Raw genomic sequence first — 24,693 nt, forward strand, 5'->3', positions numbered from 1 at the left:
AAGATGGATAAGAACCCCGAAGGTCCCCAAAGAAGGCGAAGAGGATCCAGATTTAACCAAAAAGAAAATCAAGAAACTGCCAAAGGAGGAGGAAGAGCCAGAGGTAGTGACTCTTAAACCATTTGAAAAACCTCAGAAACCAAAAGAAGCTGAACCTCCAAAAGCCATGAAGGAGGGTGAGGCAAAGACAGACACTGAACGCACCCCATACCTGAGGGGTGAGACTCCACAGAGAGATCAACCTACTGCTGCTATCAAACACAAGAAAGACGAAGACACTCCTACGAAGGCTCCAAAAGTCACTCCTGAACTCGGGGAAGAAAAGAAGGACGCCCCACAGATTAAAAAGGTCGACAAAGCACCCAAAGATGAGGAACCGACAGCGGTCGACAAGCTCCGTGGAAAACCAAAAACTATTCCCACACCAGTCAAAGAGAAAGAAGAGGTTGTGTTGAAGCCTTTTGCTAAAGAAGCCAAACCTGAAGAAAAGCCAGTTAAAAAACCTGAAGACAAGGAAAAGAAGCCCGCAGACTCAAAGGTACCAAGTCGAACCCCACGAGAAGAGACTCCTAAAGACTTGAAAGACCGGGAGCCAAAGAAAGCTGAGAAGACTGTAACTCCCAGAAAAGAGGATGAGAAACCTCAGGAGAAAGAGAAACAAAAGGAGCCAGCTCAAGAAGAAAAGAAAGGACAGGAGAAAGAGACGCCACCGAAACAAGCAGAAATCCTAAAGAAAGGTGTTGAACTCAAAAAGACTCCTTCTCCTAGAGCGGGCAGAGGCAAGGTGGAGGAAGAGAAACCCCTGAAACCTCTTGAACAACTGAAGAAGGTCGAGCTAAAAAAGACTCCATCACCAAAGCCCAAAGAGCAGGAGCAGGTACCTACTGAGCAGAAACCCAGTCTGGAGAAGATCAAATGGAGTCCCAAAACCGTTTCCCCAAAAGACTCCCCTGAAGCTGTGACTCTCAAAAAGATCCCAAAGAAGCCAACTCCAGAGGAGGCTGCAGAGCCTGAGAAACCCGGTAAAGGCCGGGTCCCCTTGGTCAAGGAGATTTCTCCTGGAGCTGTGCAGATGAAGAAGGTTCCCACCCGGCCTGAGGAGGAGGTGTTCGAAGAGGAAGAAGAAGAAATGGAAGGCGAGGATGAAGAAGCCTGGGGCTGGGAGCTGGTCCCTTCAGAGGACTGGGAAGGTGAAGGGGTGGATGGGGCACGAGAGACTCCGGTTTTCCCCTTAGGAAAACGAGGTGAGACGTAGCCTACAAACTTCATCCTCATCAAGTGACTGGAGCGCCTTCATCCATCTCAGACGACCATCTCATCTTCATCACTCTAATCATGTGACCCATCTGGTCAGCTCCCGATCATGAATCCTATCACCTACTCGCCCATCTCCAACCTCTAACGCTCTTTTTTCATGCGTCAGTTCCATGTTTGTCTGTAAACAACATCCATCGTTCAGTGTCCATCTTCATCACTCTTCATCTTCATCACTCTTCATGCCATACCTTTAAATCCTCTTCATTTTCTTCCACCCATGACCGTCTCTTTATCATCATCTTGTGTTCTTCATTAGTTGACAGATTTTCTTCCATCTTCCTCCTCTTCATCATGTGTGTGATATTTGATTTAGCATGTAATCTTCATCTTGGTTTGCCTTCCAGCGAGCTCTGACTGAGACAATAACGCTTTCATTTCTTGTCCAGATGGAAAACCATCGGAGGAGGCCGCAAAGGGCAGAGGCAGAGGATTTGGGGGTATGGATTAGTAGAAGTAGAAATCATGTTTACTAACAGTTTGTGTAGAATAATCTCTTTACAGTTTGTGAGTCTTGTTCGTTTCACTAAAACCAAAAAATGATTTGATTTGACTCTTACATCTTGAAAATTTCGTGTCCGTTCTCCCACTTTTCAGTAACAACTGAAACGTGTGTGTTTTTGTGTGTCCACAAGAAAATCTTTAGTCTTGTTCCTTTTATTTTCTTATTATTGTTGTGTAAAAACAGGTAAGTCTTTGTGTTTTGCTGGTTGGCTTCACAGTTGCCTGCTCTTACTGTCTCTGTGTGGTTCTTCTAGTTTGTAGTCCGTTTTCGGATTCTTAAGTCGCTCCTGTCTCAAGCTCACAAAGAGCGACAGTGCATGATTCAGCCTGAGCAGAATCTTAAATGCACTGCTGTTAATTTAAAACACTCTGTGTGATTATGTTGACTTCATAATGGATCATTCACGGTAGGCACAAAGTCTGAGAACATGTCGAAGTCACTCATTAATCTGATATTAACTTGTTTCTGTATGTGATCTTACAGCAAGACAAACCCCGTCTCCCGGTGACGGTGGACGAGGCCGCGGTCAGAGGCCTGGTGGAAAAGGCCCCTCGCCACCTGAGGAACCCTTCGGAGGATTCAAGCTCAAAGCTGTGCCTCTGAAATTCATCAAGAAGATCAAAGACATCGTGCTGCAGGAGGCAGAGTCTATCGGCTCCTCTGCTATATTCGAGGCTGAGGTCTCTCCCTCCACCGCCATCGCCTCATGGATGAAAGATGGCAGCAATCTGCGCGAAGGCCCCAAACACAAATTCACATCTGATGGAAAGGATCGCACACTGCACATCATTGATGTTCAGCTGTCAGATACAGGTGAATACACCTGTGTGCTGAAGAACGCTGGAAAGGAAATCCAATGCACGGCCAAGCTCATTGTTGAAGGTAAAACCCTGATACTCATCTACTTACACAAACATTTTCAACATTTAAAGCATTAACTAAGTAAAAAACAGCTCCTTGTTTTAGTCTGAAGGTACTCAGTCTCAGGTACGGTGTTGAAATAAACAGAAGTCATTCATACGAGCTCATTCTGTGACGTTTGAACACAAACTGTCTTATCTCTGCACAGAGCTGCCTGTGAAATGGCTGAAAGAACTGGAGCCAGAGACGTCATGTATGAAGGGTCAGCCCATGTATCTGACCTGTGAGTTGAACAAAGAGAGAGATGTGGTCTGGAAGCGTAACGGTGCCGTCCTGAAGAAGAAGGCCGGAAAGGTGGCCATTAACATCATCGGTATGCAGCACGCCGTGACCATCCAGAACGCCACTGAGGAAGATGCTGGCGACTATACATGTGAGGTAGAAGGACAAGAGGATGTCAAAACGAACACCAACGTCAAAGTGATCGGTAAGCAGTCAGCAGAGTGTCTCTTTGATGCTTTACACTCATGATGCATGAACATGTAAAAGTCAGATTAAGATATGAAACATCTGCACAATATTATCCAAACAGCAACTTCACTAAAGCTGATTTCCAAACCGCCTATTTCACTGGCAGTGCCTGAAATTATATACTATACTAAAAATCCCCAGATGATCCAGGAAAATTTCTCAGTATGCAACGGATCAGTCTACCTGGCATACTGTTTCCCACAATGCACGGTGCCAACACTGTTTGTCGACGCGGGCAACAAGATTTGGTGAATTACTGCCATCTACTGGGATAAGTTGGCACTACAACTACAATACAACAACACTAACGTTAGACGGTCTATGATAGAAGTGAAGTGATGCAAAGAAACACCCGTAAATCTTGTCACTTCCAGTCGTAAAAGAGGTGTTTACTTCTACAAATCCATTAAAGCCCGTATAAATCACTAATTTACTTTTTAAACAATGCGTGGTTTATATAGAAGTGTTTTTCCCATCAGCTGTAAAAAATAAAAAAAATAATACCAGATTTATTTTCAGTAAAAGATATAACTTTTGGTGTAAGATTAGAAATCAAGAATGATGATTCTGTGTGATATGATTAACAAAATAACTAAAAGGTCGAGATCTGCCCATAGATTGTTTTGTACATTTATAATAAATGCAAAAAAACATAATCTGTAGCTTTGCTTCTGAAAATCGAAACCAGAGTTGTATACTACAAAACAGACCCAACAGAACAGTCACATGTAGTATGGAATAGGTGGTTTAGAAAACAGCCTAAGAAATGACTAAGTGCAAAAAGCTGCAGTTCCTTCAGTGTCCACTTGAGGCAGACTCCTGTGAGTTTACCTTTGACAGTTAACGTTTCTTTTTTTCCTTGAATTTTAAACCACCTGATCTCTGTGTCCTCAGAAATCATCAAAGACTGGCTGGTGAAGCCTCTGAGGGACCAGCACGTGAAACCGAGAGCCCAGGCCGAGTTCAAAGGCGAACTGTTCAAGGACACTCCCAACTGGAAGTGGTTCAAGGGAGAGAATGAACTCGCTCCTTCTGACAAGGTGGAGATCACCAAGGATGGAAAGAACGTGACTCTCAAAATCAAGAACTGTCAGCCGAGCGACGTCTCAGACTACACCATCGAGGTGGAGGACCGCAGATACTCTGCCAAGCTCACTCTTGGAGGTTTGTGTAGAAGCTGAACATCAGAAGAGCAGGAGGAGTAAATCAGAACTGTACGTAGTGCTAACTTTGTTTTATTTCAGAGCGTGAGGCTGAGATCCTGAAGCCTCTGGCCAGCGTGGAGGTGGTGGAGAAGGAGGAGGCTAAGTTTGACACTGAGATAACTGAGGAAGATGTGGTTGGAGAATGGAAACTGAGGGGGCAGGTGCTGCTGAGGTCACCGGTAAGAGTCTATCTAAAAATTGAGCAGTTAGCTTAAAGTAGAGGCTCAGAAGTTCGGCGTTGTCATCATGCGGCAGGAAAATGGGCTGAAACGTCTGCAGAGTAAGATGCGGAGTCTGTTTTGCAAAGTGTTGTTCTTTGAGCTTAAACCTTTTTCTTTTTTCAGACCGTTGACATTAAATCTGAAGGGAAGAAGCGTTTCCTGACCCTGAAAAACGTACAGCTGGATCAGGCTGGTGAAGTGTCCTATCAGGCTCTGAACGCCAACACCAGCGCCATGCTCACCGTCAAAGGTACACACCTGTCACACACATTCAAACACACACACACACACAGTCTGTTTGCTGTTGTCTGTTGCTGCTTTGTGTCAGTCAGAAAACAAAGGACAGTCAAAAGGTAAGACGGTGTCTGCCGTGTTTCTGCTTTTGTGAATAATGGCTGAAATGTTCGCACCTCGCAGAGATCGAGATGGGCTTTGTTGACCCTCTGAAGGACGTTTCTGTGCCTGAAAAGAAACAGGCTAAGTTTGAATGCTCCATCACCAAGGAGGTGTCAAAGGTCATGTGGTTCAGGGGGGCGGAGATTGTCACCCCGGGTCCAAAATATGAAATAATTGATGACGGACTGAAACACATGCTGATCATAAACACCTGTGAGTTTGACGATGAGGCTCAGTACACCATCGAGGTGCTGGGTCAGAAATCGAGCGCTCAGCTGGCTGTGGAAGGTAAGTGCTGGTCAGAAAGGCAGCCTCCATGTTTCCTCTTTGTTGTCTTTCATGTTTGTTGCTGGAAAGTGTCTGCTGGAAACAAACCCCCTCCCTGTCTGTGTGCACTGACTCGATGTATTGCAGGCATGAGGCTGAAATATGTGCAGCAACTTCAGGACCAAACGGTGAAAGAAGGTAAAACAGCTCGCTTTGAGGTCGAGCTGACGCACGATAACGTGCCGGTGGCTTGGTACCGAAACGAAGTGAAACTCCACGTGAGCCGCACGGTGCTCATTCACGTGGAAGGAAAGAGACACTGTTTAGAAATGAGGAGTCTGTCTCTAGATGATACCTGCCAGGTTAAGGCAGAGGCCAAAGGAATTTACTCCATGGCAAAACTGACGGTCGTAGGTAAACAAAAAACACTTTTTCTTTCCTTTACCTGTCTGTCATCGTCACAATGCTTCACACATGAAAATCTCCACAGACTCATCTGTTTTCATCTGTTTTCATCTGTTTTCATCTGTTTTCATCTGGTCTGTCGTTTTTCTTTGTGTGTTTTTTACAGCAGTTTAAAATTTCATCATCTGAGTTAGTTGCCTTGATATTTTCAGGGAATGTAGGACACTTGGAGATAGGAATTAGAAATCATAAGATAAACTGCTGGTTCATCACACTCTTACCTCTTACCTCTGAGTCTGACTTCCTGTCCGCCCTGCTGTGTTTCAGAGGGAGACCCCATCTTCATAGTGAAGCTGCAGGACTACACAGCCACTGAGAAGGATGAGGTGTCTCTGGACTGTGAACTGAGCAAAGATGTTCCTGTCCTCTGGTACCACGAGGAGAAGGAGATCATCTCCTCCAAGATGGTAGTGATGAAGTCAGAGGGCACGCGCAGGTCTCTGGTCCTGAAGAAAGTGGAGCAGAGTGATAAAGGAAAATATGCATGTGACTGTGGGACAGACAAAACTATGGCCGTCCTCAACATCGAAGGTAAACCAACAATATATTTATTAAAGATCAATTATTCAGATGCTGAGAGGAAAATTAATCGATTGTATAAAGCAGAAAAAAAGAAATCCAAAATAAACTCAAAATTTGGAAACTCTTTATTTTTATCCTCTCAGCTCGTGACATCAAAGTGGTTCGTCCGATTTACGGCGTGGAGCTCTTTGATGGAGAGACAGCTCGCTTTGAGGTGGAGATTTCCGAGGACGACGTGCACGGCCAGTGGAAACTTAACGGAGAAGTCCTCAGCCCGTCTTCTGTGAGTACAACTGATGTTACACACACTCATAACACACACACACACACACACACACACACACACACACTCATGAATAATGTTCCTAATGTGTGTAATGTTTCTGACAGGACGTGGACATCATTGAGGAGGGAGGAAAACACACTCTGATCCTCTACAACTGCAAGGTGCCCATGACTGGAGAGGTGGCGTACTCCGCCGCCAACGCCAAGTGTGCAGCCAACCTGAAGGTCAAAGGTAAACCAGCGGGAGGAATTTTTAAAAGATCTAAACTTAAACTTTTGGTGCCAGCATGGGTCCGGACTTCACCTATTTTTTCCAAGTTTTTTTTTTTTTTCGCCAAATATCCCCATCCAATTAAGACATATCATAGAAACGTGAAACCTCTCTGTGAAACATGCTTGTAAATTGTAAATTGTGGGAAACATCTATTTGCTTTGTGTTCTGTTTGTACCTGTGTGCGTGTTGCGGTGAACAGCTGTTTGATCAGCTGATGCACGTACACGCCAATGCGCCCTGTGACACCTTGGCAGCAGGCCAAACCCCATTTAAAAACTAGAGTGTTTTTATTATTAGCACTTTGTAAACCACATCCTGGCCCATCTACACCTAAAATAATTGACCACAATATACATTTTTTAGATAATTCGACACCACTTCGGCTTGTCGAATCACCTGATCAAAGCCGGTTTATTTACTTTTATCCACAGCAGAGTGTGCCGGCGCTTTATTTTTTTTTTTGATAAGCGCCTGGCTCATCAGCTGGCTGAGCGAGTGTTGATGATTCGACTACTCAAAGACCTCAAGTCACGTGACCCGTGCTTTGTTTTCAGCTCATATTAATTTCAATATACCCATTCCACAGAAAACAAGTTACAGAGAGCAGGACAAACATGCCCAAGAGATTAAAACAGAATACACTGGAATCCAGCTAGCCTCTGATGTAAAAAGTTGATTGTTTTTTTTTTTTTAAATATACATTTTTGTTTGGAAAATGCTGATTTTACATCATTAAAAGATATTTCAACAATAAACATCTTGTGTGACTTGTAGCGTAAAAAAATGTAAAACAAAAACATCGAAAAATTGACCTTACCTATTCCAAAATCCTGGCTACGACCCTGGTGCCAGAGCAAAGAGCTGTCAGAGTGTCTGTACAAAGAGGGACTTCATCGTGTCTAAATAAATGAATTTACTCCACAGAGCTTCCTCTGAACTTCCTCACACCGCTGAGTGACGTACAAGTGTACGAGAAGGACGAGGCGAGGTTTGAGCTGGAGGTTTCGAGACCACCGAAGAGTTTCCGCTGGCTGAAGGGCTCTCAGGAGCTGCAGCAAGACGAGAAGTATGAGATGATCAAGGAAGGAAACATGTACGTTCTGTTGATCAAATCGGCCGCATATGACGATGAGGCGAAGTACATGTTTGAGGCCGAGGACAAGAGGACGTCCGGCAAACTCGTAATTCAAGGTCTGTTATAAATTTAACTGAACTCACTTATTTTAGTTTGGACTTTAGACTTTTCTGGCTCATTCTCTCTGCCATATTTGTAACTGTTTTTATATTTTTCTGACAGGTATTCGCCTGGAGTTTGTCAAACCGATTAAAGATGTGACAGTAAAGGAGCGTGAAACAGCTGAGTTCAGCGTGGAGCTTTCCCACGATAAGATCAACGTGGCCTGGTACAAGAACGACGTCCGCCTGCACCCCAGCAAGGTGGTGCACATGTTGGATCAAGGAAAGATCCACACCCTGGCGTTCAAAGAGGTCACTATCGATGACACATCCATGATCAAAGTGGAGGCCATGGACAAGACCATGACCGCCATGCTTACTGTCATCGGTAAGTTTCAATGTGTCTGTTTGTCTGTTAAACGCTTCCAGCTCCAGAGTTAAAAGTTTAAAAGTGTGTTGAAACACAGCAAGCACGGCACCAGGCTTTAACTGTGTTGTTGCATCCCTGCAGAGGGCGACCTTTACTTCACCACAAAGCTCCAGAACTACACCGCTGTAGAGAAAGACGAGGTGAAGCTGGTCTGTGAACTGAGCAAAGCTGTCGCTGATGTCAAATGGTTCAAAGACGGGAAGGAGATCACTCCCTCCAAGAACATCGCCATCAGCGCTGACGGCAAGAAGCGCATCCTGTTGGTCAGGAAGGCAGAGAAGACCAACATCGGAGAGTACACCTGCGACTGCGGTTCGGACAAAACCACAGCCAACCTCAACATTGAAGGTGAATCCTTCACTTCAGTTTATAGAAACATCTTTTTGCTCCTGAACTGTTCAGGCTCCTAAAATAAAACATGATTTTCTTGTTTGGTAACGTCACCTCATTGATGGTTTCTATCCTCTGCAGAGCGTGACATCAAGGTGGTTCGTCCACTGTACAGTGTGGAGGTGACAGAGACGGAGACAGCCAAGTTTGAGACAGAAATTTCAGAAGAGGACGTTCATGGAAACTGGAAACTGAAGGGAGAAGCTCTGCATCAGTCTGCTGTGAGTCATCGTAAAACTGCCCCAACATCTTTACCTGAAAGTGGAGGCGTGTGGTCTCAAAAAGTATTAAAAGTTGATAAATCAATTTTGGTAAAATTAAGTCCCTTAAAAATTATTAAAAAGTCTTAATTGTGGTTTCATGAGGTATGAAATTTTAAAGGTATTCAAGCTTTGACTCCCAAAATATTTATGAATATTTATTTTCCTCCTTGCGACTATCCCCTGATTGGAGGTTAAACATTCAGCCGATAAAGTTTTAAAATAGAATAGAATAGAATAGAAAAGCTTTATTGATCCCAAACTAGGAAATTGTGTTAACAGCAGAAATTGCCAGTCAGAAAAATACAAAAATTGAAAAGAATAAAATAAACACATAAAGACTCTAGTTACAATAAGATACAACAATAAAGATTGTGAGAGGCTATAAATTAACTTCACGACTAGTTTTAAAAAGAGAAATTAAATACAACATTAAAGCAAATCACACAATCTCAGGCACATGTCCTAAATTTTTACAATGATGAAATAATTTCTCATTTTTTTCAAAAAGTTGAATAACTGCTGTTACTTGTGGGAGCGTAGATGAACCTGCTTTTAGTTTCATTTGTTCTTTCAAGCTTTAAACTTTTCCCAGTTTACATCATTTCTGTAAAAATGCAGATTACAACTCAAAGTTGCAAAAAAGTCTTTAAACTTTTTGAAAGTTTTTTTTAAAAAGTCTTAAAAAAGTACTGAAATCAACCTCAGGAATTTGGCATATACCCTTGAAAGTTCAACACAGTGTTGGGAACATTTCTAGATTCAATCTTTTACATTTCAGAGACTCAAACCTTACATGTTTCCAAACCCTTCAGTCAGACTGAAATGGTGTTTTTACAAAGATAAAATTCTGTTATTTAACTTAAACACAGGGCTATTTATTATTATTAAAATGCCTGTATTTGTCTTTAGGATGTTGAAATCAAGGAGGAAGGAACCAAACACATGTTGATCCTCTACAATGTCCGCATGGACATGGCCGGAGGTGTCGACTTCTCAGCTGCCAACGCCAAATCCAACGCTCAGCTGCGCGTGAAAGGTAAAGGGAGTTTTATTCTTCTATAGAGCCGAACAAGCTGAAGGATCTCAGACTTTTTACTCTTGTTTTGCATCCAGTCTGTGTCTTTATGGTCAAAATGCACAGCTTAAAGCTCAGGTAAAATCAAATTGATGCCTCCTGAGTTTGATTCCTGAATTTATTACAAGATTTCTGGGTGAAAAAAGTTTAAAACATGAAGTCGGGGAGAATTTGACCAGCTGTAGTTTTTAGTTTTGACTCTAAAATTGTTGGGGTTTTGTTGTTTTTAGTATTTGACCCGAAAAATGTACAAATCCTCTCTAGCAAACACAGTGAGAGCTTGTCCTCTCTTTATCTCACACTGGCCTTGGTTTCCAGCAGCAGATAGTGTCCAGTGTCTGTCCTCTGCAGCCAATCAGCTCCACAGTTTATTTTAGATGTCTTATCAGAAGTGAGAGGCTGCTCTCTGATTGGAGGAACAGAGACACATCTCTCTGCCACTTTCTGGCACAAACTGGAGATCGCTCAGACAGATGCATGCTGGTCTGATGGACCATGTCTTCCTCTTCTTCTTCCTCTTCAGCACGGACCATCGGGGTGCTGAATCCTCTGAAGGATGTGACGGTGACCGCCGGGGAGACCGCCACCTTTGAGTGCGAGCTGTCATATGAAGGCATCGTTGTGGATTGGTTCCTGGAAGGACAGAAGATGGAGGCCAGCGATCGGGTGAGTTAGAGTCATAGCACGCCATCTTACATCTTTCTGTCTTCGCGTAACCTCGCACCAACATCCAAAGATTTGTTTTTATGTCCAATAGGGTTTCTTTTAACTGTTTCAAATCTGACTCTCTCAGCTCTTTGAGTTAATAAACTTTAAACAGAGTGAAATTAACATGATGTGTTTCAACAGTGTTGCATCTTTAGACTGTCAGCTGGAACTAAAAATAATCAGAGATAGCAACTGTTATCTTTAACACACACAAACACACACACACACACCTCCTGATATGCACAAGGAGCAGCAGCCAGCGCTTGTGAGCTAGCAGCCAACGTGTCATCCTACTGGCTGCCTCTACTCTTCAGCTTTTGTTATCAATAACACCAACCCAAAACCAGCTCAGTTTGTTTCACCCTTCATTTTGATATTCAAAGGGGTTGTAATAGAATAATCAAAGATGAAACTGACCTGCTGCTTCGTGTTTCTGTCTCTTTTTAGGTGAAGACTCGTGTCGCAGGTCGTGTTCACGCTCTGACCATCAGAGATGTGAAGCTGTCCGAGGCCGGCCAGGTCAAACTCATCTCCAAGGACTTCCAGACCCAGGCCAAGCTCATCGTCAGAGGTGAGCGCTCAAACACATCACAGAAAGGGCTACATGTCCCAAACAGAGATAAAAGTGTGTAACATCTGTGTTATTTTTTGCGTGTTCAGAGCCGCCTGTGGAGTTCACAAAGCCTCTGGAGGACCAGACCGTGGAAGAGGAGGCGACAGCCACACTCGAGTGTGAAGTTTCCAGAGAAAATGCCGAGGTACGATGGTTCAGAGACGGACAGGAGATCAGGAAAACAAAGAAGTATGACACGATCGCTGACGGACGCAAGAGAATACTGACCATCCAAGACTGCACTCCTGATGACGCAAAGATGTACACATGTGACGCCAAAGAGTTCAAGACTTCCTGTTTCCTGGAGGTCACACGTAAGGACCAAAACTTTCCTTTACCTTAAGTCAACCTTGCTTCCTCTCTGCAGGTCTCAAAGTGAAGGAATCTAACGAGCTAATCAAATCTAACGGAGTGTTATCATCCTCTGTTTGTCCACAGCTCCACACGTGGAGTTCACCAAGCCTCTGCAGGACGTGGAGGTCAAGGAGAAAGAATCAGCCAAGTTTGAATGTGAAGTGTCCCGTGAGTCGGCCAAGGTGAGTTTTGTTGACCGTATAAGTCAGAAATTTTCTTACTTTCTGAATCATACGATTGGTTCTGTGTTAACTTTGTCTCTGGGGTTTTTCCGCAGGTTCGTTGGTTCAAGGATGGCAGTGAGATCAGGAAAGGAAAGAAGTACGAAATCATCTCTAAGGGAGTCCAGAGGATCCTCATCATCCACAAGTCTGTGTTTGATGATGAAGCTGAGTATGAATGTGACGCCAGGACCTCCAAGAGCTCCGGCATGCTTACCGTCATTGGTGAGAAACCCCACTTAACATTTCATGAAGTTTACAAAGTCTCAGAATCAGCTGTTAATGTAAGTCTTTGCCCATACTGATGCCTCCTGTTTGTGTCGCTCACAGAGGAGGCAGCCAGGTTCACCAAGAACCTCTCCAACGTGGAGGGAACAGAGACAGACAGCGTGAAGATGATCTGTGAGGTGTCCAAGGCCAGCGCTGAGGTCACATGGTACAAAGGAGACGATGAGCTGCCTGAAGGCGGCCGCTACGAGCAGATCATGGATGGACGCAAGAGGATCCTGATCATCCAGGATCTGAGGATGGAGGACGTCGGAGAGTATAACTGCAGGTTGAGTCCCACCACTAAGACATCTGCCATGCTGAAACTGAACGGTGAGGGTTCACAGATAAATGTGATAGAATTCAGAAGTGATAAATCACTTCTGGCAGTGATAAATCACTTCTGGCAGTGGAATAATCTTTTTTTTTTTTCTTTCTTCCAGAGCTGGCAGCTGAGTTTATCGCCCGTCCTCAGAACCAAGAGGTAGTGGAGGGCGAAAAGGCCGAGTTCGCCTGCTCTGTCTCTAAAGACACCTATGAGGTGAAATGGTTCAGAGGAGACAAGGAGGTGGAAGCTGGAGACAAATACACAATCATCAGCGAGGGAAAGAGAAGGGCTCTTGTTGTGAAAAACTGCGAGCTGAAGGATGAGGGAGGCTACATTGCCCACATCGGCACCGTTAAAGCCTCTGCTGATCTGTTTGTGATCGGTAAGACTCGTTTCTATGTGTTCTTTCATGAAGACGTTAAAGTGAATTTTGGTGCTGAGTTTGTGTTTGATTTCAGAAAAACTGAGAATCATCACACCAATCAGAGACACGGAAGTGAAGGAGGGAACTGAGATCGTGTTTAACTGTGAGACCAACACAGAGGGAGCCAAAGCCAAGTGGCTGAAGAATGAAGAGACCATATTCGAGAGCAGCAAGTACATGATGGCTCAGAGAGACAACGTCTTCTCTCTGAGGATCAAAGACGCCCAGAAGTCTGACGAGGCCAGCTACACCATCAACCTGACCAATCAGAGAGGAGAGGCTGCCAAGAGCACTGCTAGCGCCAGAGTTGCAGGTATGGCAGTCAATTCACTGGGGCTGGGGCTCAAATTTTAATTCTGATATTTTAAATATTCTGTTTTGATTTTAAAATGGGAACCTAAGAGGTTCATAAGCTCAGTGGATGCGTGACGTTTTTGTGCCAACACAATAAAACTGTAAAATCTTCTCTGTGCTCCATCAGAGGAGAAGCTGAAGTTCTTGGACCCCATCGAGGACATTGAGACTCAGGAGAAGAAGACCATCAGCTTCACTTGCAAGGTGAACCGCCCTGAGGTCACAGTGAAGTGGCTGAAGGCTGGCCAGGAGGTGCCGCTCAGCAAGCGCATTGTCTACAGAACCGACGGCCTTAAACACACCCTGACCATCAAGGACTGCGTGATGGACGATGAAGGCGAGTACACTGCCGTGGTCGGAGACGACAAGTGCTCAGCTGAGCTGATCATCAGCGAGGCGCCAACAGACTTCACAGCACAGCTCAAAGACCAGACCATCACCGAGTTTGAGGATGCAGAGTTCACCTGCAAGCTGAGCAAAGAGAAGGCTGCGGTGAAATGGTACAGAGATGGGCGAGAGATCAGAGAAGGACCCAGGTACCACATAACTGTTCCCTAAATATGGTTTCTACTAGAGTCAAGTATGCACTGATTCTGATTACAGCTCATGTTTCTTTTCAGATATCACATGGAAAAAGAAGGAAAGACATGCAGACTCATCATCAAGGTTTGCAGACCTGATGATGAGTGTGAATACGCATGTGGTGTAGACGAAAGGAGGACCAGAGCCAGGCTCTTCGTTGAAGGTAAACTCTTGAAGTCTGCTCATGTTTTGAATCAATCCTTTTCTTTCTTTTTTTTCTTCTGACACATTGTTTCTTCTTTGCAGAGACCCCGGTTGAGATCGTCAGACCTCCTCAGGACATGTTTGAACCTCCAGGTTCAGACGTGGTGTTTGAGGTGGAGCTGAACAAGGACAGAGTGGAGGTGAAATGGATGAGGAACAACATGATCATTGTCCAGGGAGACAAATACCAGATGATCAGTGAGGGTAAAGTCCACAGACTGCAGGTCTGTGAGATTAGACCTCGAGACCAGGGAGAGTACAGGATCGTGGCCAAAGACAAGGACGCGAGAGCCAAGCTGGAACTGGCAGGTCAGTCAGCACTAAGATAAGCAAATGAATTATCTCTGATAAATTCAAGGATTTAACTGTGTGGTAGTTTTGTAAATAATAGCACAAAAACAAATATTCAGCAGCATGAAGAGAAGGAAAATGACTTAATATTTATTAATTAACTTATCTCTGTCCGTCCCTTCATCTGCAGCTATTCCAAAGATCAAAACCACCGACCAGAATCTGGTAACAGACGCTGGTAAACCCTTCCTCATGAGTGTGCCCTATGATGCCTACCCTCGTGCTGAAGCTGAGTGGTTCTTTGAGGGATCCAGTCTGCCTGTCCAGAACATTGACACCTCCATTGACAGGACTGAGTTCAGACTGAAGAGCCCCACCAAGGAGGACCAGGGCCGCTATAAGGTGGTGATCAAAAACAAGCATGGACAAGGAGAGGCTTACATAAACCTGGATGTGATCGGTGAGTCTACTACGGAAACAATGACTATGTATTTCTTAACTGCTGAAGTTCAGAAGAGTTTGTAAGAGTCGTGTCGGTTGTTTCCAGACGTCCCTGGACCCATCAAGAACCTGAGAGTGGTGGACACAGCTGACGGTGAAGTAAGTTTGGCCTGGGAGGAGCCTGAGAGCGATGGAGGAAGCAAGATCATTGCTTACATTGTTGAGAGACGTGATGTGAAGCGTAAGACCTGGACACTGGCAACAGATCGCGCTGATACTCCAGAGTACTGTGTCAGCGGGCTCCAGAAGGACTCGTTCTACCTCTTCAGAGTCTGTGCAAGAAACAGAGTCGGCAGTGGACCCTCTGTAGCCACCGAGGATGCTGTCCAAGCTAAGAACAAGTTTGGTAAGAAAACCTAACAGTTCTTGCCTGCATCTATCTTTTGTAATTGGCTTTATCTCTTTAACACATTTTTTGTTTTCCACTTTCAGACGTCCCAGACGCTCCTGAGAACGTTGAAGTTGGCGTGGTGAACAGATATGGTGCCACAGTCAACTGGGAGCCACCCAAGTTTGACGGTGGTTCTGAAATCACAGCCTATGTGATTGAGCTTCGTGACAGGACCTCCGTGAAGTGGGAGGCAGCTTTGGTGTGTGGTGCAAACGACCGCTCCGCTGCACTGAATGATGTAGTAGAGAACAAGGAGTACATCTTTAGAGTCAGAGCTGAGAACAAGGCCGGCATCGGCAGGCCCAGCGCTGCCACCAAACCCGTCAAGATCATGGATCCTATTGGTGAGTGAGAAGCAGGAACTCTGGTGTCTGTTTTTTCTGTATAAAACAATTTTAATCAAAACAATCTGACGTGACCTGGCGTAATTTGTTTCTGCAGAGAGGCCAAGCCCTCCTCTTAACCTGAACTTCAATGACCAAATCAAAACTGCTGTCACGTTGACCTGGGAGACGCCACTCAGCAACGGTGGCAGCATGATCACCGGCTACATCATTGAGAAGTGTGACGATGGCACCGACAAGTGGCTCCGCTGCAATGCCAGACTGTGTCCAGACCTCTCTTATCGGGTACGAACATTGACCTGGAGCTTAGCATCGCTCTGGCCACATTTTATACACAGGGCCAACATTTTCAAATGCCTGTCACACTTTCCTTCCCTTGTGGATTTTATATTTTGTAAGTGGGTGGTGTGTTCACCTTTTTTCTTTGATTTGAGATGGTTTTCTTACTTATGTTGTGTTGTTGTGTTCTCTGTAGGTGTCTGGTCTTAAACCAGGTCAGAAGTACCTGTACAGAGTCTGTGCTGAGAACGCTGCTGGTGTCTCAGACCCAGCTGAGCAACTTGGACCCCTGCTTGCAGACGACCCTCATGGTACGAGAAAAACAATATGTTGAAGAGGGAGAAGAAGGTTGAAGTAACAGACAAAAAAAAAAAAAGCAAAATCTAATCGGCTTTTTTAATCCCACAGTGGGTCCAACTTTGGACCTGAGTGCATTCAGGAAAGGCCTGGAAGTGATCGTCCCTCAGCCTCTCACCATCAGGGTTCCCATCACTGGATACCCAACCCCCACCGCCAAGTGGACCTTTGGAGAGAAGGAGCTCACAACCGCTGATGAGCGTGTCACCATGGTTACAAAGCCTACATACACTGAGCTGACGGTCTCTCCAAGTGTCCGTCCAGACAAAGGCACCTACAGCCTGCAGCTGGAAAACGACGTTACATCAGTCTATGGAGATATTGAAGTCAACGTCATCGGTAAAACCAGTTATTTTTCAAAGTAAAAAGACCATAAAAGCTCCCAGATCAAGGGCAAGATTTAATCATTTTTCATACCTTTTATTACCCAGCATGCCCCAGTGCCCCCAAGGACTTCAAGGTGGCTGAGGTGACCAGAAACCACGTCCATCTGATGTGGGAGATTCCCGAGCATGATGGAGGAAGTCCAGTCACCCACTACCAGATTGAGAAGAGAGAGGTGTCTCGCAAGACCTGGGCAAAGGTACTCTTCTCATTTACATTTCCGGCTGTTTGAAGCTCTGCTGCAGAAGTAAAGATGATCCAGATACATAATTCTCTTGTAGCTTCTGTATTGCACCCTACTTATTGCAATGGGTTTCATTCCAGGTGGCAGCTGGCATCCTGGACCTGGAGCACACAGTCACAGATGTGATTGAAGGAAAAGAGTATCTGTTCAGCGTTACTGCCTGCAACAAGTGTGGACCTGGAGAGCCCGCCTACATTGATGAACCCGTCAATGTGTCCTCCCCCGCCAGTGAGTCTTCATTCTGTTGGAGAGAAATTCAAGAGATAACAACAGAGATCAAAACAAAGGTGTGTGACTCCTTTACATGAGTTAACCTTCCTTGTGTTTTTCTTCTCCAGCTGTTCCTGATCCTCCTGAGAACCTGAAGTGGCGTGACAAGAGTGGCAAGACCATCTTCCTGTCCTGGGAGCCTCCCAAGTACGATGGTGGAGCTCCACTCAAAGGTTACGTTGTGGATAAGTGCCAGCGTGGTACCGACAAGTGGGAACCATGTGGAGAGCCCATCCCAGAGCTGAAGTAAGACTTATGAGAGTCTCCATAAAGACTGTTTTATTAATTGGATTTTGCAGCACTTCTTGAGTCTGGGTCTGTATGAAATCTGTCTGTGATTTCAGGTTCCAGGTGACCGGACTCATTGAGGGCCAGTGGTACGCCTACAGAGTCAGAGCTTTCAACAAGCTTGGAGCCGGACGTCCATGCAGGGCCACCGATGAGATCCAGGCTGTTGACGCCAGAGGTAGACCCGCTTCTTTACACCAGAGTCCCTGGGCTTACGTGGAATTCAGGAACTGGGGAAAAATCTGAAAGAAAGAATTAATGAATCAAATTTATGGAATCATTCTCCTTGTTCAGTCCTTTGAAATTTCTTGTGTTACTCCATTGCAGAGCCCCCAGAGATCCAACTGGATGTCAAGCTGCTGGCTGGTCTCACCTCTAGAGCTGGAACCAAGATCGAGCTTCCCGCCGAGGTCAAAGGACAGCCTGAGCCCAGGGTGAAGTGGACCAAGGCTGACCAGGTCCTGCGTCCTGATGACCGTATCGCCATCGACACCACACCAGGACACTCCAAGCTGTCGATTTCCAACACCACAAGAGGAGACACCTCCACCTACATTATTGAGGCAGTCAATGTCTGCGGACGCGCCACTGCCACTATTGATGTCAACATTCTGGGTATCAGCAATTAACACAACACAATCACTCAGCCAGGCTTGTATGAAGCTATGCAGTGTTATATCTGGACACTTTCTGTCTTCTTCTTCAGACAAACCTGGCCCTCCTGCTGCTTTTGATATCTCTGAGATCACCAGCGAGTCCTGTTTCCTGGCGTGGAACCCTCCAAGAGACGATGGTGGCTCTGCAATCACTAACTACATCGTGGAGAGTCGAATGACAGACAAGGAGGAGTGGGTGAAGCTGTCAGCCACAGTAAAAGACACCACTTTCAAGGCCTGCAAACTCATTTCAATGAAGGAGTACATCTTCAGGATCAGTGCTGAGAACCAATACGGCATTGGCGAGCCTGCAGAGCATGCACCAATCATTGCCAAATATTCCTTCGGTAATTTTCACTGTTCACGAATTTGGTCCATTTTTAATAACCTGATCAACAATGATGATGAATGATGATGATCAATCCTCCATCCTCAGATCCTCCTGGTCCTCCAACCAGAGTCACACCCTCTGAGGTTGCCAAAGATGCTGTGACCTTGACCTGGTTTGAGCCCGATGAGGATGGTGGCAGCCCAATCACAGGATACTGGGTGGAGAAGTTTGATCCAGAGAGCGACAAATGGATTAGATGCAACAAACTGCCAATCAAGGACACAACCTTCAGGTGGGGCTGGATGTCAAAAATAGGAATATTGATTTAAGCCAGTCAGAAAAAAGTAGTTTTTATATGTGGAGGTGTGTTTCAATCTCTTATGTCGTGTGTCTGCAGGGTGAAGGGACTCCCTACAAAGAAGAAGTACCGCTTCAGGGTTTTGGCTGAGAATCTGGCTGGCCCTGGAAAGCCCAGCGCAGAAACAGATCCTGTCCTCATCAAAGACCCCATTGGTCAGTCGCGTTTAATCCAAAACTAATCTAATCGCTCTTCTATAAGAATAGTTGGTTATAATAACTCTGCAATGTTCTGTAGATCCTCCATGGGCTCCTGGTAAACCTAACATCAGGGATATTGGAAAGACCACAGCTCTGCTGGCATGGACCAGACCAGAGCACGATGGCGGAGCAAAGATTGAGGGCTATATCATTGAGTTCCAGAAGACTGGAACCGAGGATTGGATCCGCATCGCAGAGGATGTTCCTCTGACAGAGCATCAGCTGCAGGGCCTGAAGGAGAAGCAAGAGTACTCCTTCAGGGTCAAGGCTGTTAATAAGGCAGGAGAAAGTGAACCCAGCGAGCCTAGCGACCCTGTAGTCTGCAAGGAGAGACTCTGTAAGTCAAAGGCTTAAAATCTTTAGGAAGCTCTGAAATATTGTAGTTTGGGATTGTACATTCACTAGTTTTCCTTTTTGCTTTTCTGTAGATCCTCCATCCGCTCCTCAGTGGCTGGAGGTGGCCAACATCACCAAGATCAACGCTGATCTGAAGTGGCAGCTTCCCAGCAGTGATGGAGGCTCTCCAATCACTAACTACGTGGTGGAGAAGAGGGACGTGAGAAGGAAGGCCTGGCAGTCCGTTGACACCACAGTCAAGGAGCTGAAGTACACTGTGACTCCTCTTAACGAGGGATCTCTGTACGTGTTCCGTGTTGCTGCTGAGAACGCCGTGGGAATGGGTGAATTCTGCGAGCTGGAGGACGCTGTGCTTGCCAAAGACACTTTCAGTGAGTGCTGATTTTACCTGGAGGGAAATCTTCTCAACACATTCATTTATGTTTATGAGTAAAGCTTTTTAATCACAGTAACTCATCCTAACAGCACATGTGAATCTTTTCTTTCTTTCCTGCAGCAACTCCTGGGCCTCCATATGCCCTAACAGTGGTTGAGGTCACCAAGAGACATGTGGACCTGAAATGGGAACCTCCAAATAGTGACGGTGGAAGACCTATTACCAAGTAAGACTTTAAACTACTCTACTGAGTGAGATGGATAAAAGTTTCTGAGCCTATTGAAAAAAAACTGTCCTCTTTGTTTCCCAGGTATGTGATTGAGAAGAAGGAAAAGCTGGGAACTCGCTGGCTGAAATGCTGCAAAACTCCAGATAAAAAGACCCAGTTCAAGGTGACGGATGTGGATGAAGGATCTGAGGTTCAGTTCCAGGTCCGAGCTGAGAATGAGGCTGGAATTGGAGATCCAAGTGAACCTACCATGACCCTTACTATTGAGGATGCAACCAGTAAGAGAACTGCTAATGTTCAAGCCCAGATACAATGATTGCAGAGGATTCTGTCAAAGATGCTTAATTCATCCTGCTCTCTCCCCAGGCCCACCATCTCCTCCCCTGGAAGTGAAGATCCCCGATGCAAGCAGAGAGCACATCAATGTGACCTGGAGTCCCCCTGCCAAAGATGGCGGCTCCCCAATCACTGGCTACCATGTTGAAGTGGCTGAGGCCCGCCCTGAGCTGAAGTGGCTCAGAGTCAACAACAGACCCATCAAAGAGCTCAAGTTCAGGATTGAAGATGGAATTAAACCAGAGAAGAAGTATGTCATCAGGGTACGCGCTATCAACTCCATTGGTGTTAGCGATCCTTCCGAGATGTCTGACAAGGTTTTCACCAAGGACCCAGATTGTAAGCATCACCAGAACTGCAATATAGCAAAAATGTGGCTCATGATTCACTTTGATTAACAATATTGTCTTTCTACCCAAAGGTGGTCCAACCATGAACTTGGAGGCACAAGATGTGGTTGTGGTTGAAGGAGAGAAGCTGCACCTGAACATCCCCTACAGGGCAATCCCAACCCCCAAGATGGTTTGGCAGAAGGACACAGTGGAGTGTAAGGCTGATGACCGACTCTCCATGACCGTGGAGATGAACAACGCTCACTTTGAGCTGCTCAAGTGCAAACGTGCTGATGCTGGGGCCTATACCATCACCCTGGAGAACAACCTGGGAACTGCCACTGGAACTGTCAATGTCAAAGTCATCGGTAAGGTTTTAAATGAAAAATTGAAGGCTCTACCTTTGGTGATTGGTAAATTAATGCTCTAGAAATAATTCTATTGTCACTACTTCATAAGAAACATGCCTGTTCCTCTGCAGGACTCCCTGGTCAGTGTAAAGACATCACCTCCAGTGAACCCACCAAAAACTCCTGCAAAATCAGTTGGGAAGCCCCAGAGGATGATGGAGGCACCCCAATTGTTAGCTACATCCTGGAGCGCCGTGAAGCCTCCAAGAAGACCTACATGCCTGTGATGTCTGGAGAGAACGTCTTGACCTACTCTGTCAAAGACCTCTTTGTCAACTGTGAATACTATTTCAGAGTGAAGGCTGTGAACAAGGTCGGAGCCGGACCATATCTGGAGCTACGCAACCCAGTCATCACTGAGGAAATCAAACGTGAGGACTGGATCTTCTCATATAACTTCATATTTTAGTAGCAACCCTGTGAAATCTAATAATTTGTCAAAAAAAACTAAACAACACCCTCATTGTATCCACAGAGAAACCAGACCCTCCCATCCAGGTGGAGGCTCGTGACCCGACATCCAAGTCCATCACAGTCACCTGGAAGGCCCCAGACTACGATGGCGGCTGTGCTATTCAGGGTTATATTGTTGAGAAGATTGAGAAAGATGGTGACCGCTATGAGAGGGTCACCCCAAGCCTGGTCCCTGGGTTCTCATACGTAGTGACTGGTCTGAAGGAGGAAATGGAGTACCAGTTCAGGGTGCGGGCTGAGAATGCTGCTGGAGTCAGTGAGCCATCACGCAGCACACAACCAATGAAAGCTGCAGACCCTGTTGGTAAGAAAAAATATGCTTTAGTAACATATCCATCCAATGAGCCTCCTAAGACCTGTAACACATCTCTTCATCTTTTACCATAAACACCTCTTTCATTTCAGAAAAACCAACCGTCACCCTCCACGCCCGTGTGCAATCTGGTCTGTGCATCAAGAAAGGTGAAGAGATTCGAATCGATGCCGTCATCTCTGGCTCTCCATATCCTAAAGTCACCTGGCTGAGGAACGACGAGGACGTCACTAAAGAGCCAAGAAAGAAGGTTATGCCAGTGGTGAGGAGGAGGAGCAGAGCCACGGTGAGTTTCTTCAGAGAGACCAGGGTGTCAGAAACGTTTATTTCTACAGCGCTTTGACATTTATATACTCCGCTCTCCTCAGGTTCTCGAACCAGAAGAGGAGTTTGTGACTCCACTGCGTGAGCGTCTGGGATTGGATCAGACCAGGAGAGGTCACACTGCCCTGATGATCCGTGACGCTGTGAGGATTGACCACGGAACCTTCACTGTCCAGGTGGAGAACACACATGGTGTTGCCAGAGCCTCCTGCGTTGTCAATGTGCTTGGTAAGACACAAGAGGAAAAAGTTTAATTGTACATTTCAGTCTTTCTGAATTAGACTCAACATCAGCCTAAATTACCTTTAACCTATGACCCCTGTCTTGTCACAGACAAACCTGGCCCTCCAGTCCACTTCACATTTGATGAGATCAGAAACACATCAGTCATCTGTAACTGGGAGCCCCCTGAGGATGACGGTGGAAGTGAAATCCTGAACTACATCCTGGAGAAGAAGGACAACAAGAATGAGGAGGTTGGCTGGATCACCATCACCTCCACCCTGAAGGGCGCCACTTGCCCTGTGCAGAAACTCATTGAGGGCAAGGAGTACATCTTCAAGGTCTCTGCTGAGAACAAGTACGGCTGTGGACCACCATGCTACTCCAAGCCACTCGTTGCAAAGAATCAGTTCGGTGAGTATGGAGCAGTGATGAGAAGGAGAAACTGTTGAAGCTGAGCTATCTACTGATCTTGTATTCTTCACATGACTTGTACTTTTGAACTTATTGCAAACAGACCTGCTTGAATGTTTTTGTGCTTAAACCCAACTTGGTTACTAATAAACTTCTCTTTACTCTCCAACAGATCCTCCTGATGCTCCCAACACCCCAAGAGTCCATGAGGTGACAGCAATCTCCGCCCACATCTCCTGGCATGAGCCAAAGGACAACGGTAGCCCCATCTTGGGCTACTGGATTGAGAGGAAGGAGGTGAACAGCAAACACTGGACCAGAGTCAACCGTGCTCTCCTCAACTCTCTGGAGGTGAAGATCACTGGCCTGATGGAGGGACTCACCTACATCTTCAGGGTGTGTGCTGAGAACCTGGCCGGGCCTGGGCCCTTCAGTGAGCCCACTGACCGCATCGTGGCTATGGATGCTATCTGTAAGTTCTTCAGACCTACCATAAAACAAACAACAGATTTTGGTTTGTTGAACAACAACTAGTGTCTTGGATGAGAAAATTTCAGTATGTAAAGGTTCAAAGTCCAGTTGTTTTTCTTAAGGATGTCAAGTCTTTCATTAAAAATGGGACATCTCGTCTCTTACCGTGCTCCCCTTTTTTTTCCAGTGCCTCCTGGTCCCCCCACTCCATGGATTGTGGACACTGGAAAAGACTCTGTCATTGTGGCCTGGAAGCCTCCACTGTACAACGGAGGAGGAGACATCCTTGGATATCACGTTGAGAAGGTACAGTCACTTGGTCCTTCTGAGCTTGCCTTTGTCCTATGAAATCCTTGAGATGATTGTTTCACCACTTGTTGCCTGTTCTCAGGTCCTGGCTGGGGAGCAGAACTGGACTCGTAGCACAGAGTTCAGATGTAAGGAGCTGACCTACACAGTGACTGGTCTAACAGAGGGATCAGATTATTATATTCGTGTTGTTGCTGTCAATGACGCGGGACCTGGAGCTCCTGGAGTGACAGAGCCTGTCACCGTTAAAGAGCCCCAAGGTATCAATATTTTTCTTCTTTTTCTTCTTCTTTTTCTTTATGGGTGAGCCTCTAAACCTATCCAACACTTCTGCTATAGGTACTAAATAAATACTTCACGTCTAAAAACCCCCAAAGATTTTGCACGATCTTAGATTATAAAACGTTAATAGTTGCACCTGAAAGCTAAAACCTGATATGCACATTGTAGAAAACTATCAAATAAAATCTTAAGATTAAAAAATACTTTATTTCACTCATGAATGTTCTTCTATCACTGACTCTTCTTGTTCTTCAGAAACTCCACACGTGGACTTTGATGCCTCAGTGAAAAACGGCGTGATCATCAAGGCCGGCGAGCCTTTGAGGCTGCCTGCTGTGGTGACTGGACGCCCTCAGCCTGAAGTGAAGTGGGCCAAAGACGACGCAGACATTGATGCTCAAAGAATGATTGTGGAGACCATAGGCAAGAACAGCACTCTGTTCATCAAGACTGCTGTGAGGGCCGACCACGGAAAGTACAAGATCTCAGGCACAAACAGCAGCGGGACCAAGTTTGCAGAGACCAGAGTGGACGTCATGGGTCAGTGGTTAAAAGATAATTGGCACAATAAAGTTTTACTGTAAAAATACACTCTCAGCTTTCAAGGTTTACATTTAACACTTACTTTATCTGAAACAGTAATGATCCATGTTTTTATCAGATATCTGGATAGCTAAAAAAACAGTAATATTTAAAGTCACAGTGATTAAAGAAG

General features: G+C 45.5%; 1 protein-coding gene across 1 annotated transcript in view; it reads left to right on the top strand.

Annotated features, from left to right (window-relative positions):
• Window positions 1-24,693, top strand: part of ttn.1 (titin, tandem duplicate 1) — a 148,543-nt gene that overhangs the window by 57,064 nt on the left and 66,786 nt on the right. The window contains exons 56-111 of the mRNA XM_074694524.1: window positions 1,704-1,754; window positions 2,303-2,701; window positions 2,889-3,167; window positions 4,106-4,375; window positions 4,456-4,595; window positions 4,761-4,887; window positions 5,055-5,321; window positions 5,448-5,714; window positions 6,033-6,296; window positions 6,431-6,570; window positions 6,678-6,804; window positions 7,771-8,037; window positions 8,144-8,410; window positions 8,534-8,800; window positions 8,924-9,063; window positions 10,015-10,141; window positions 10,704-10,846; window positions 11,336-11,459; window positions 11,549-11,815; window positions 11,940-12,037; window positions 12,133-12,301; window positions 12,407-12,676; window positions 12,787-13,053; window positions 13,130-13,408; window positions 13,577-13,985; window positions 14,070-14,194; window positions 14,278-14,544; window positions 14,717-14,986; window positions 15,074-15,373; window positions 15,460-15,762; window positions 15,860-16,047; window positions 16,238-16,352; window positions 16,450-16,737; window positions 16,830-16,981; window positions 17,107-17,254; window positions 17,365-17,542; window positions 17,641-17,762; window positions 17,912-18,199; window positions 18,291-18,587; window positions 18,677-18,863; window positions 18,969-19,084; window positions 19,167-19,466; window positions 19,558-19,857; window positions 19,983-20,088; window positions 20,173-20,369; window positions 20,458-20,766; window positions 20,849-21,127; window positions 21,241-21,540; window positions 21,645-21,947; window positions 22,049-22,218; window positions 22,325-22,508; window positions 22,614-22,916; window positions 23,089-23,388; window positions 23,575-23,693; window positions 23,779-23,956; window positions 24,234-24,518. Of these exons, the coding sequence (XP_074550625.1) occupies window positions 1,704-1,754; window positions 2,303-2,701; window positions 2,889-3,167; window positions 4,106-4,375; window positions 4,456-4,595; window positions 4,761-4,887; window positions 5,055-5,321; window positions 5,448-5,714; window positions 6,033-6,296; window positions 6,431-6,570; window positions 6,678-6,804; window positions 7,771-8,037; window positions 8,144-8,410; window positions 8,534-8,800; window positions 8,924-9,063; window positions 10,015-10,141; window positions 10,704-10,846; window positions 11,336-11,459; window positions 11,549-11,815; window positions 11,940-12,037; window positions 12,133-12,301; window positions 12,407-12,676; window positions 12,787-13,053; window positions 13,130-13,408; window positions 13,577-13,985; window positions 14,070-14,194; window positions 14,278-14,544; window positions 14,717-14,986; window positions 15,074-15,373; window positions 15,460-15,762; window positions 15,860-16,047; window positions 16,238-16,352; window positions 16,450-16,737; window positions 16,830-16,981; window positions 17,107-17,254; window positions 17,365-17,542; window positions 17,641-17,762; window positions 17,912-18,199; window positions 18,291-18,587; window positions 18,677-18,863; window positions 18,969-19,084; window positions 19,167-19,466; window positions 19,558-19,857; window positions 19,983-20,088; window positions 20,173-20,369; window positions 20,458-20,766; window positions 20,849-21,127; window positions 21,241-21,540; window positions 21,645-21,947; window positions 22,049-22,218; window positions 22,325-22,508; window positions 22,614-22,916; window positions 23,089-23,388; window positions 23,575-23,693; window positions 23,779-23,956; window positions 24,234-24,518 (12,402 nt within the window). The remainder of the gene's footprint in view (window positions 1-1,703; window positions 1,755-2,302; window positions 2,702-2,888; window positions 3,168-4,105; window positions 4,376-4,455; window positions 4,596-4,760; window positions 4,888-5,054; window positions 5,322-5,447; window positions 5,715-6,032; window positions 6,297-6,430; window positions 6,571-6,677; window positions 6,805-7,770; window positions 8,038-8,143; window positions 8,411-8,533; window positions 8,801-8,923; window positions 9,064-10,014; window positions 10,142-10,703; window positions 10,847-11,335; window positions 11,460-11,548; window positions 11,816-11,939; window positions 12,038-12,132; window positions 12,302-12,406; window positions 12,677-12,786; window positions 13,054-13,129; window positions 13,409-13,576; window positions 13,986-14,069; window positions 14,195-14,277; window positions 14,545-14,716; window positions 14,987-15,073; window positions 15,374-15,459; window positions 15,763-15,859; window positions 16,048-16,237; window positions 16,353-16,449; window positions 16,738-16,829; window positions 16,982-17,106; window positions 17,255-17,364; window positions 17,543-17,640; window positions 17,763-17,911; window positions 18,200-18,290; window positions 18,588-18,676; window positions 18,864-18,968; window positions 19,085-19,166; window positions 19,467-19,557; window positions 19,858-19,982; window positions 20,089-20,172; window positions 20,370-20,457; window positions 20,767-20,848; window positions 21,128-21,240; window positions 21,541-21,644; window positions 21,948-22,048; window positions 22,219-22,324; window positions 22,509-22,613; window positions 22,917-23,088; window positions 23,389-23,574; window positions 23,694-23,778; window positions 23,957-24,233; window positions 24,519-24,693) is intronic.

This window comes from Halichoeres trimaculatus, unplaced genomic scaffold (genome assembly GCF_033239565.1).
Source record: "Halichoeres trimaculatus isolate MK-OKI-2021-1 unplaced genomic scaffold, fHalTri1.1 fHalTri1_scaffold_19, whole genome shotgun sequence".
Lineage (NCBI taxonomy): Eukaryota > Metazoa > Chordata > Actinopteri > Labriformes > Labridae > Halichoeres > Halichoeres trimaculatus.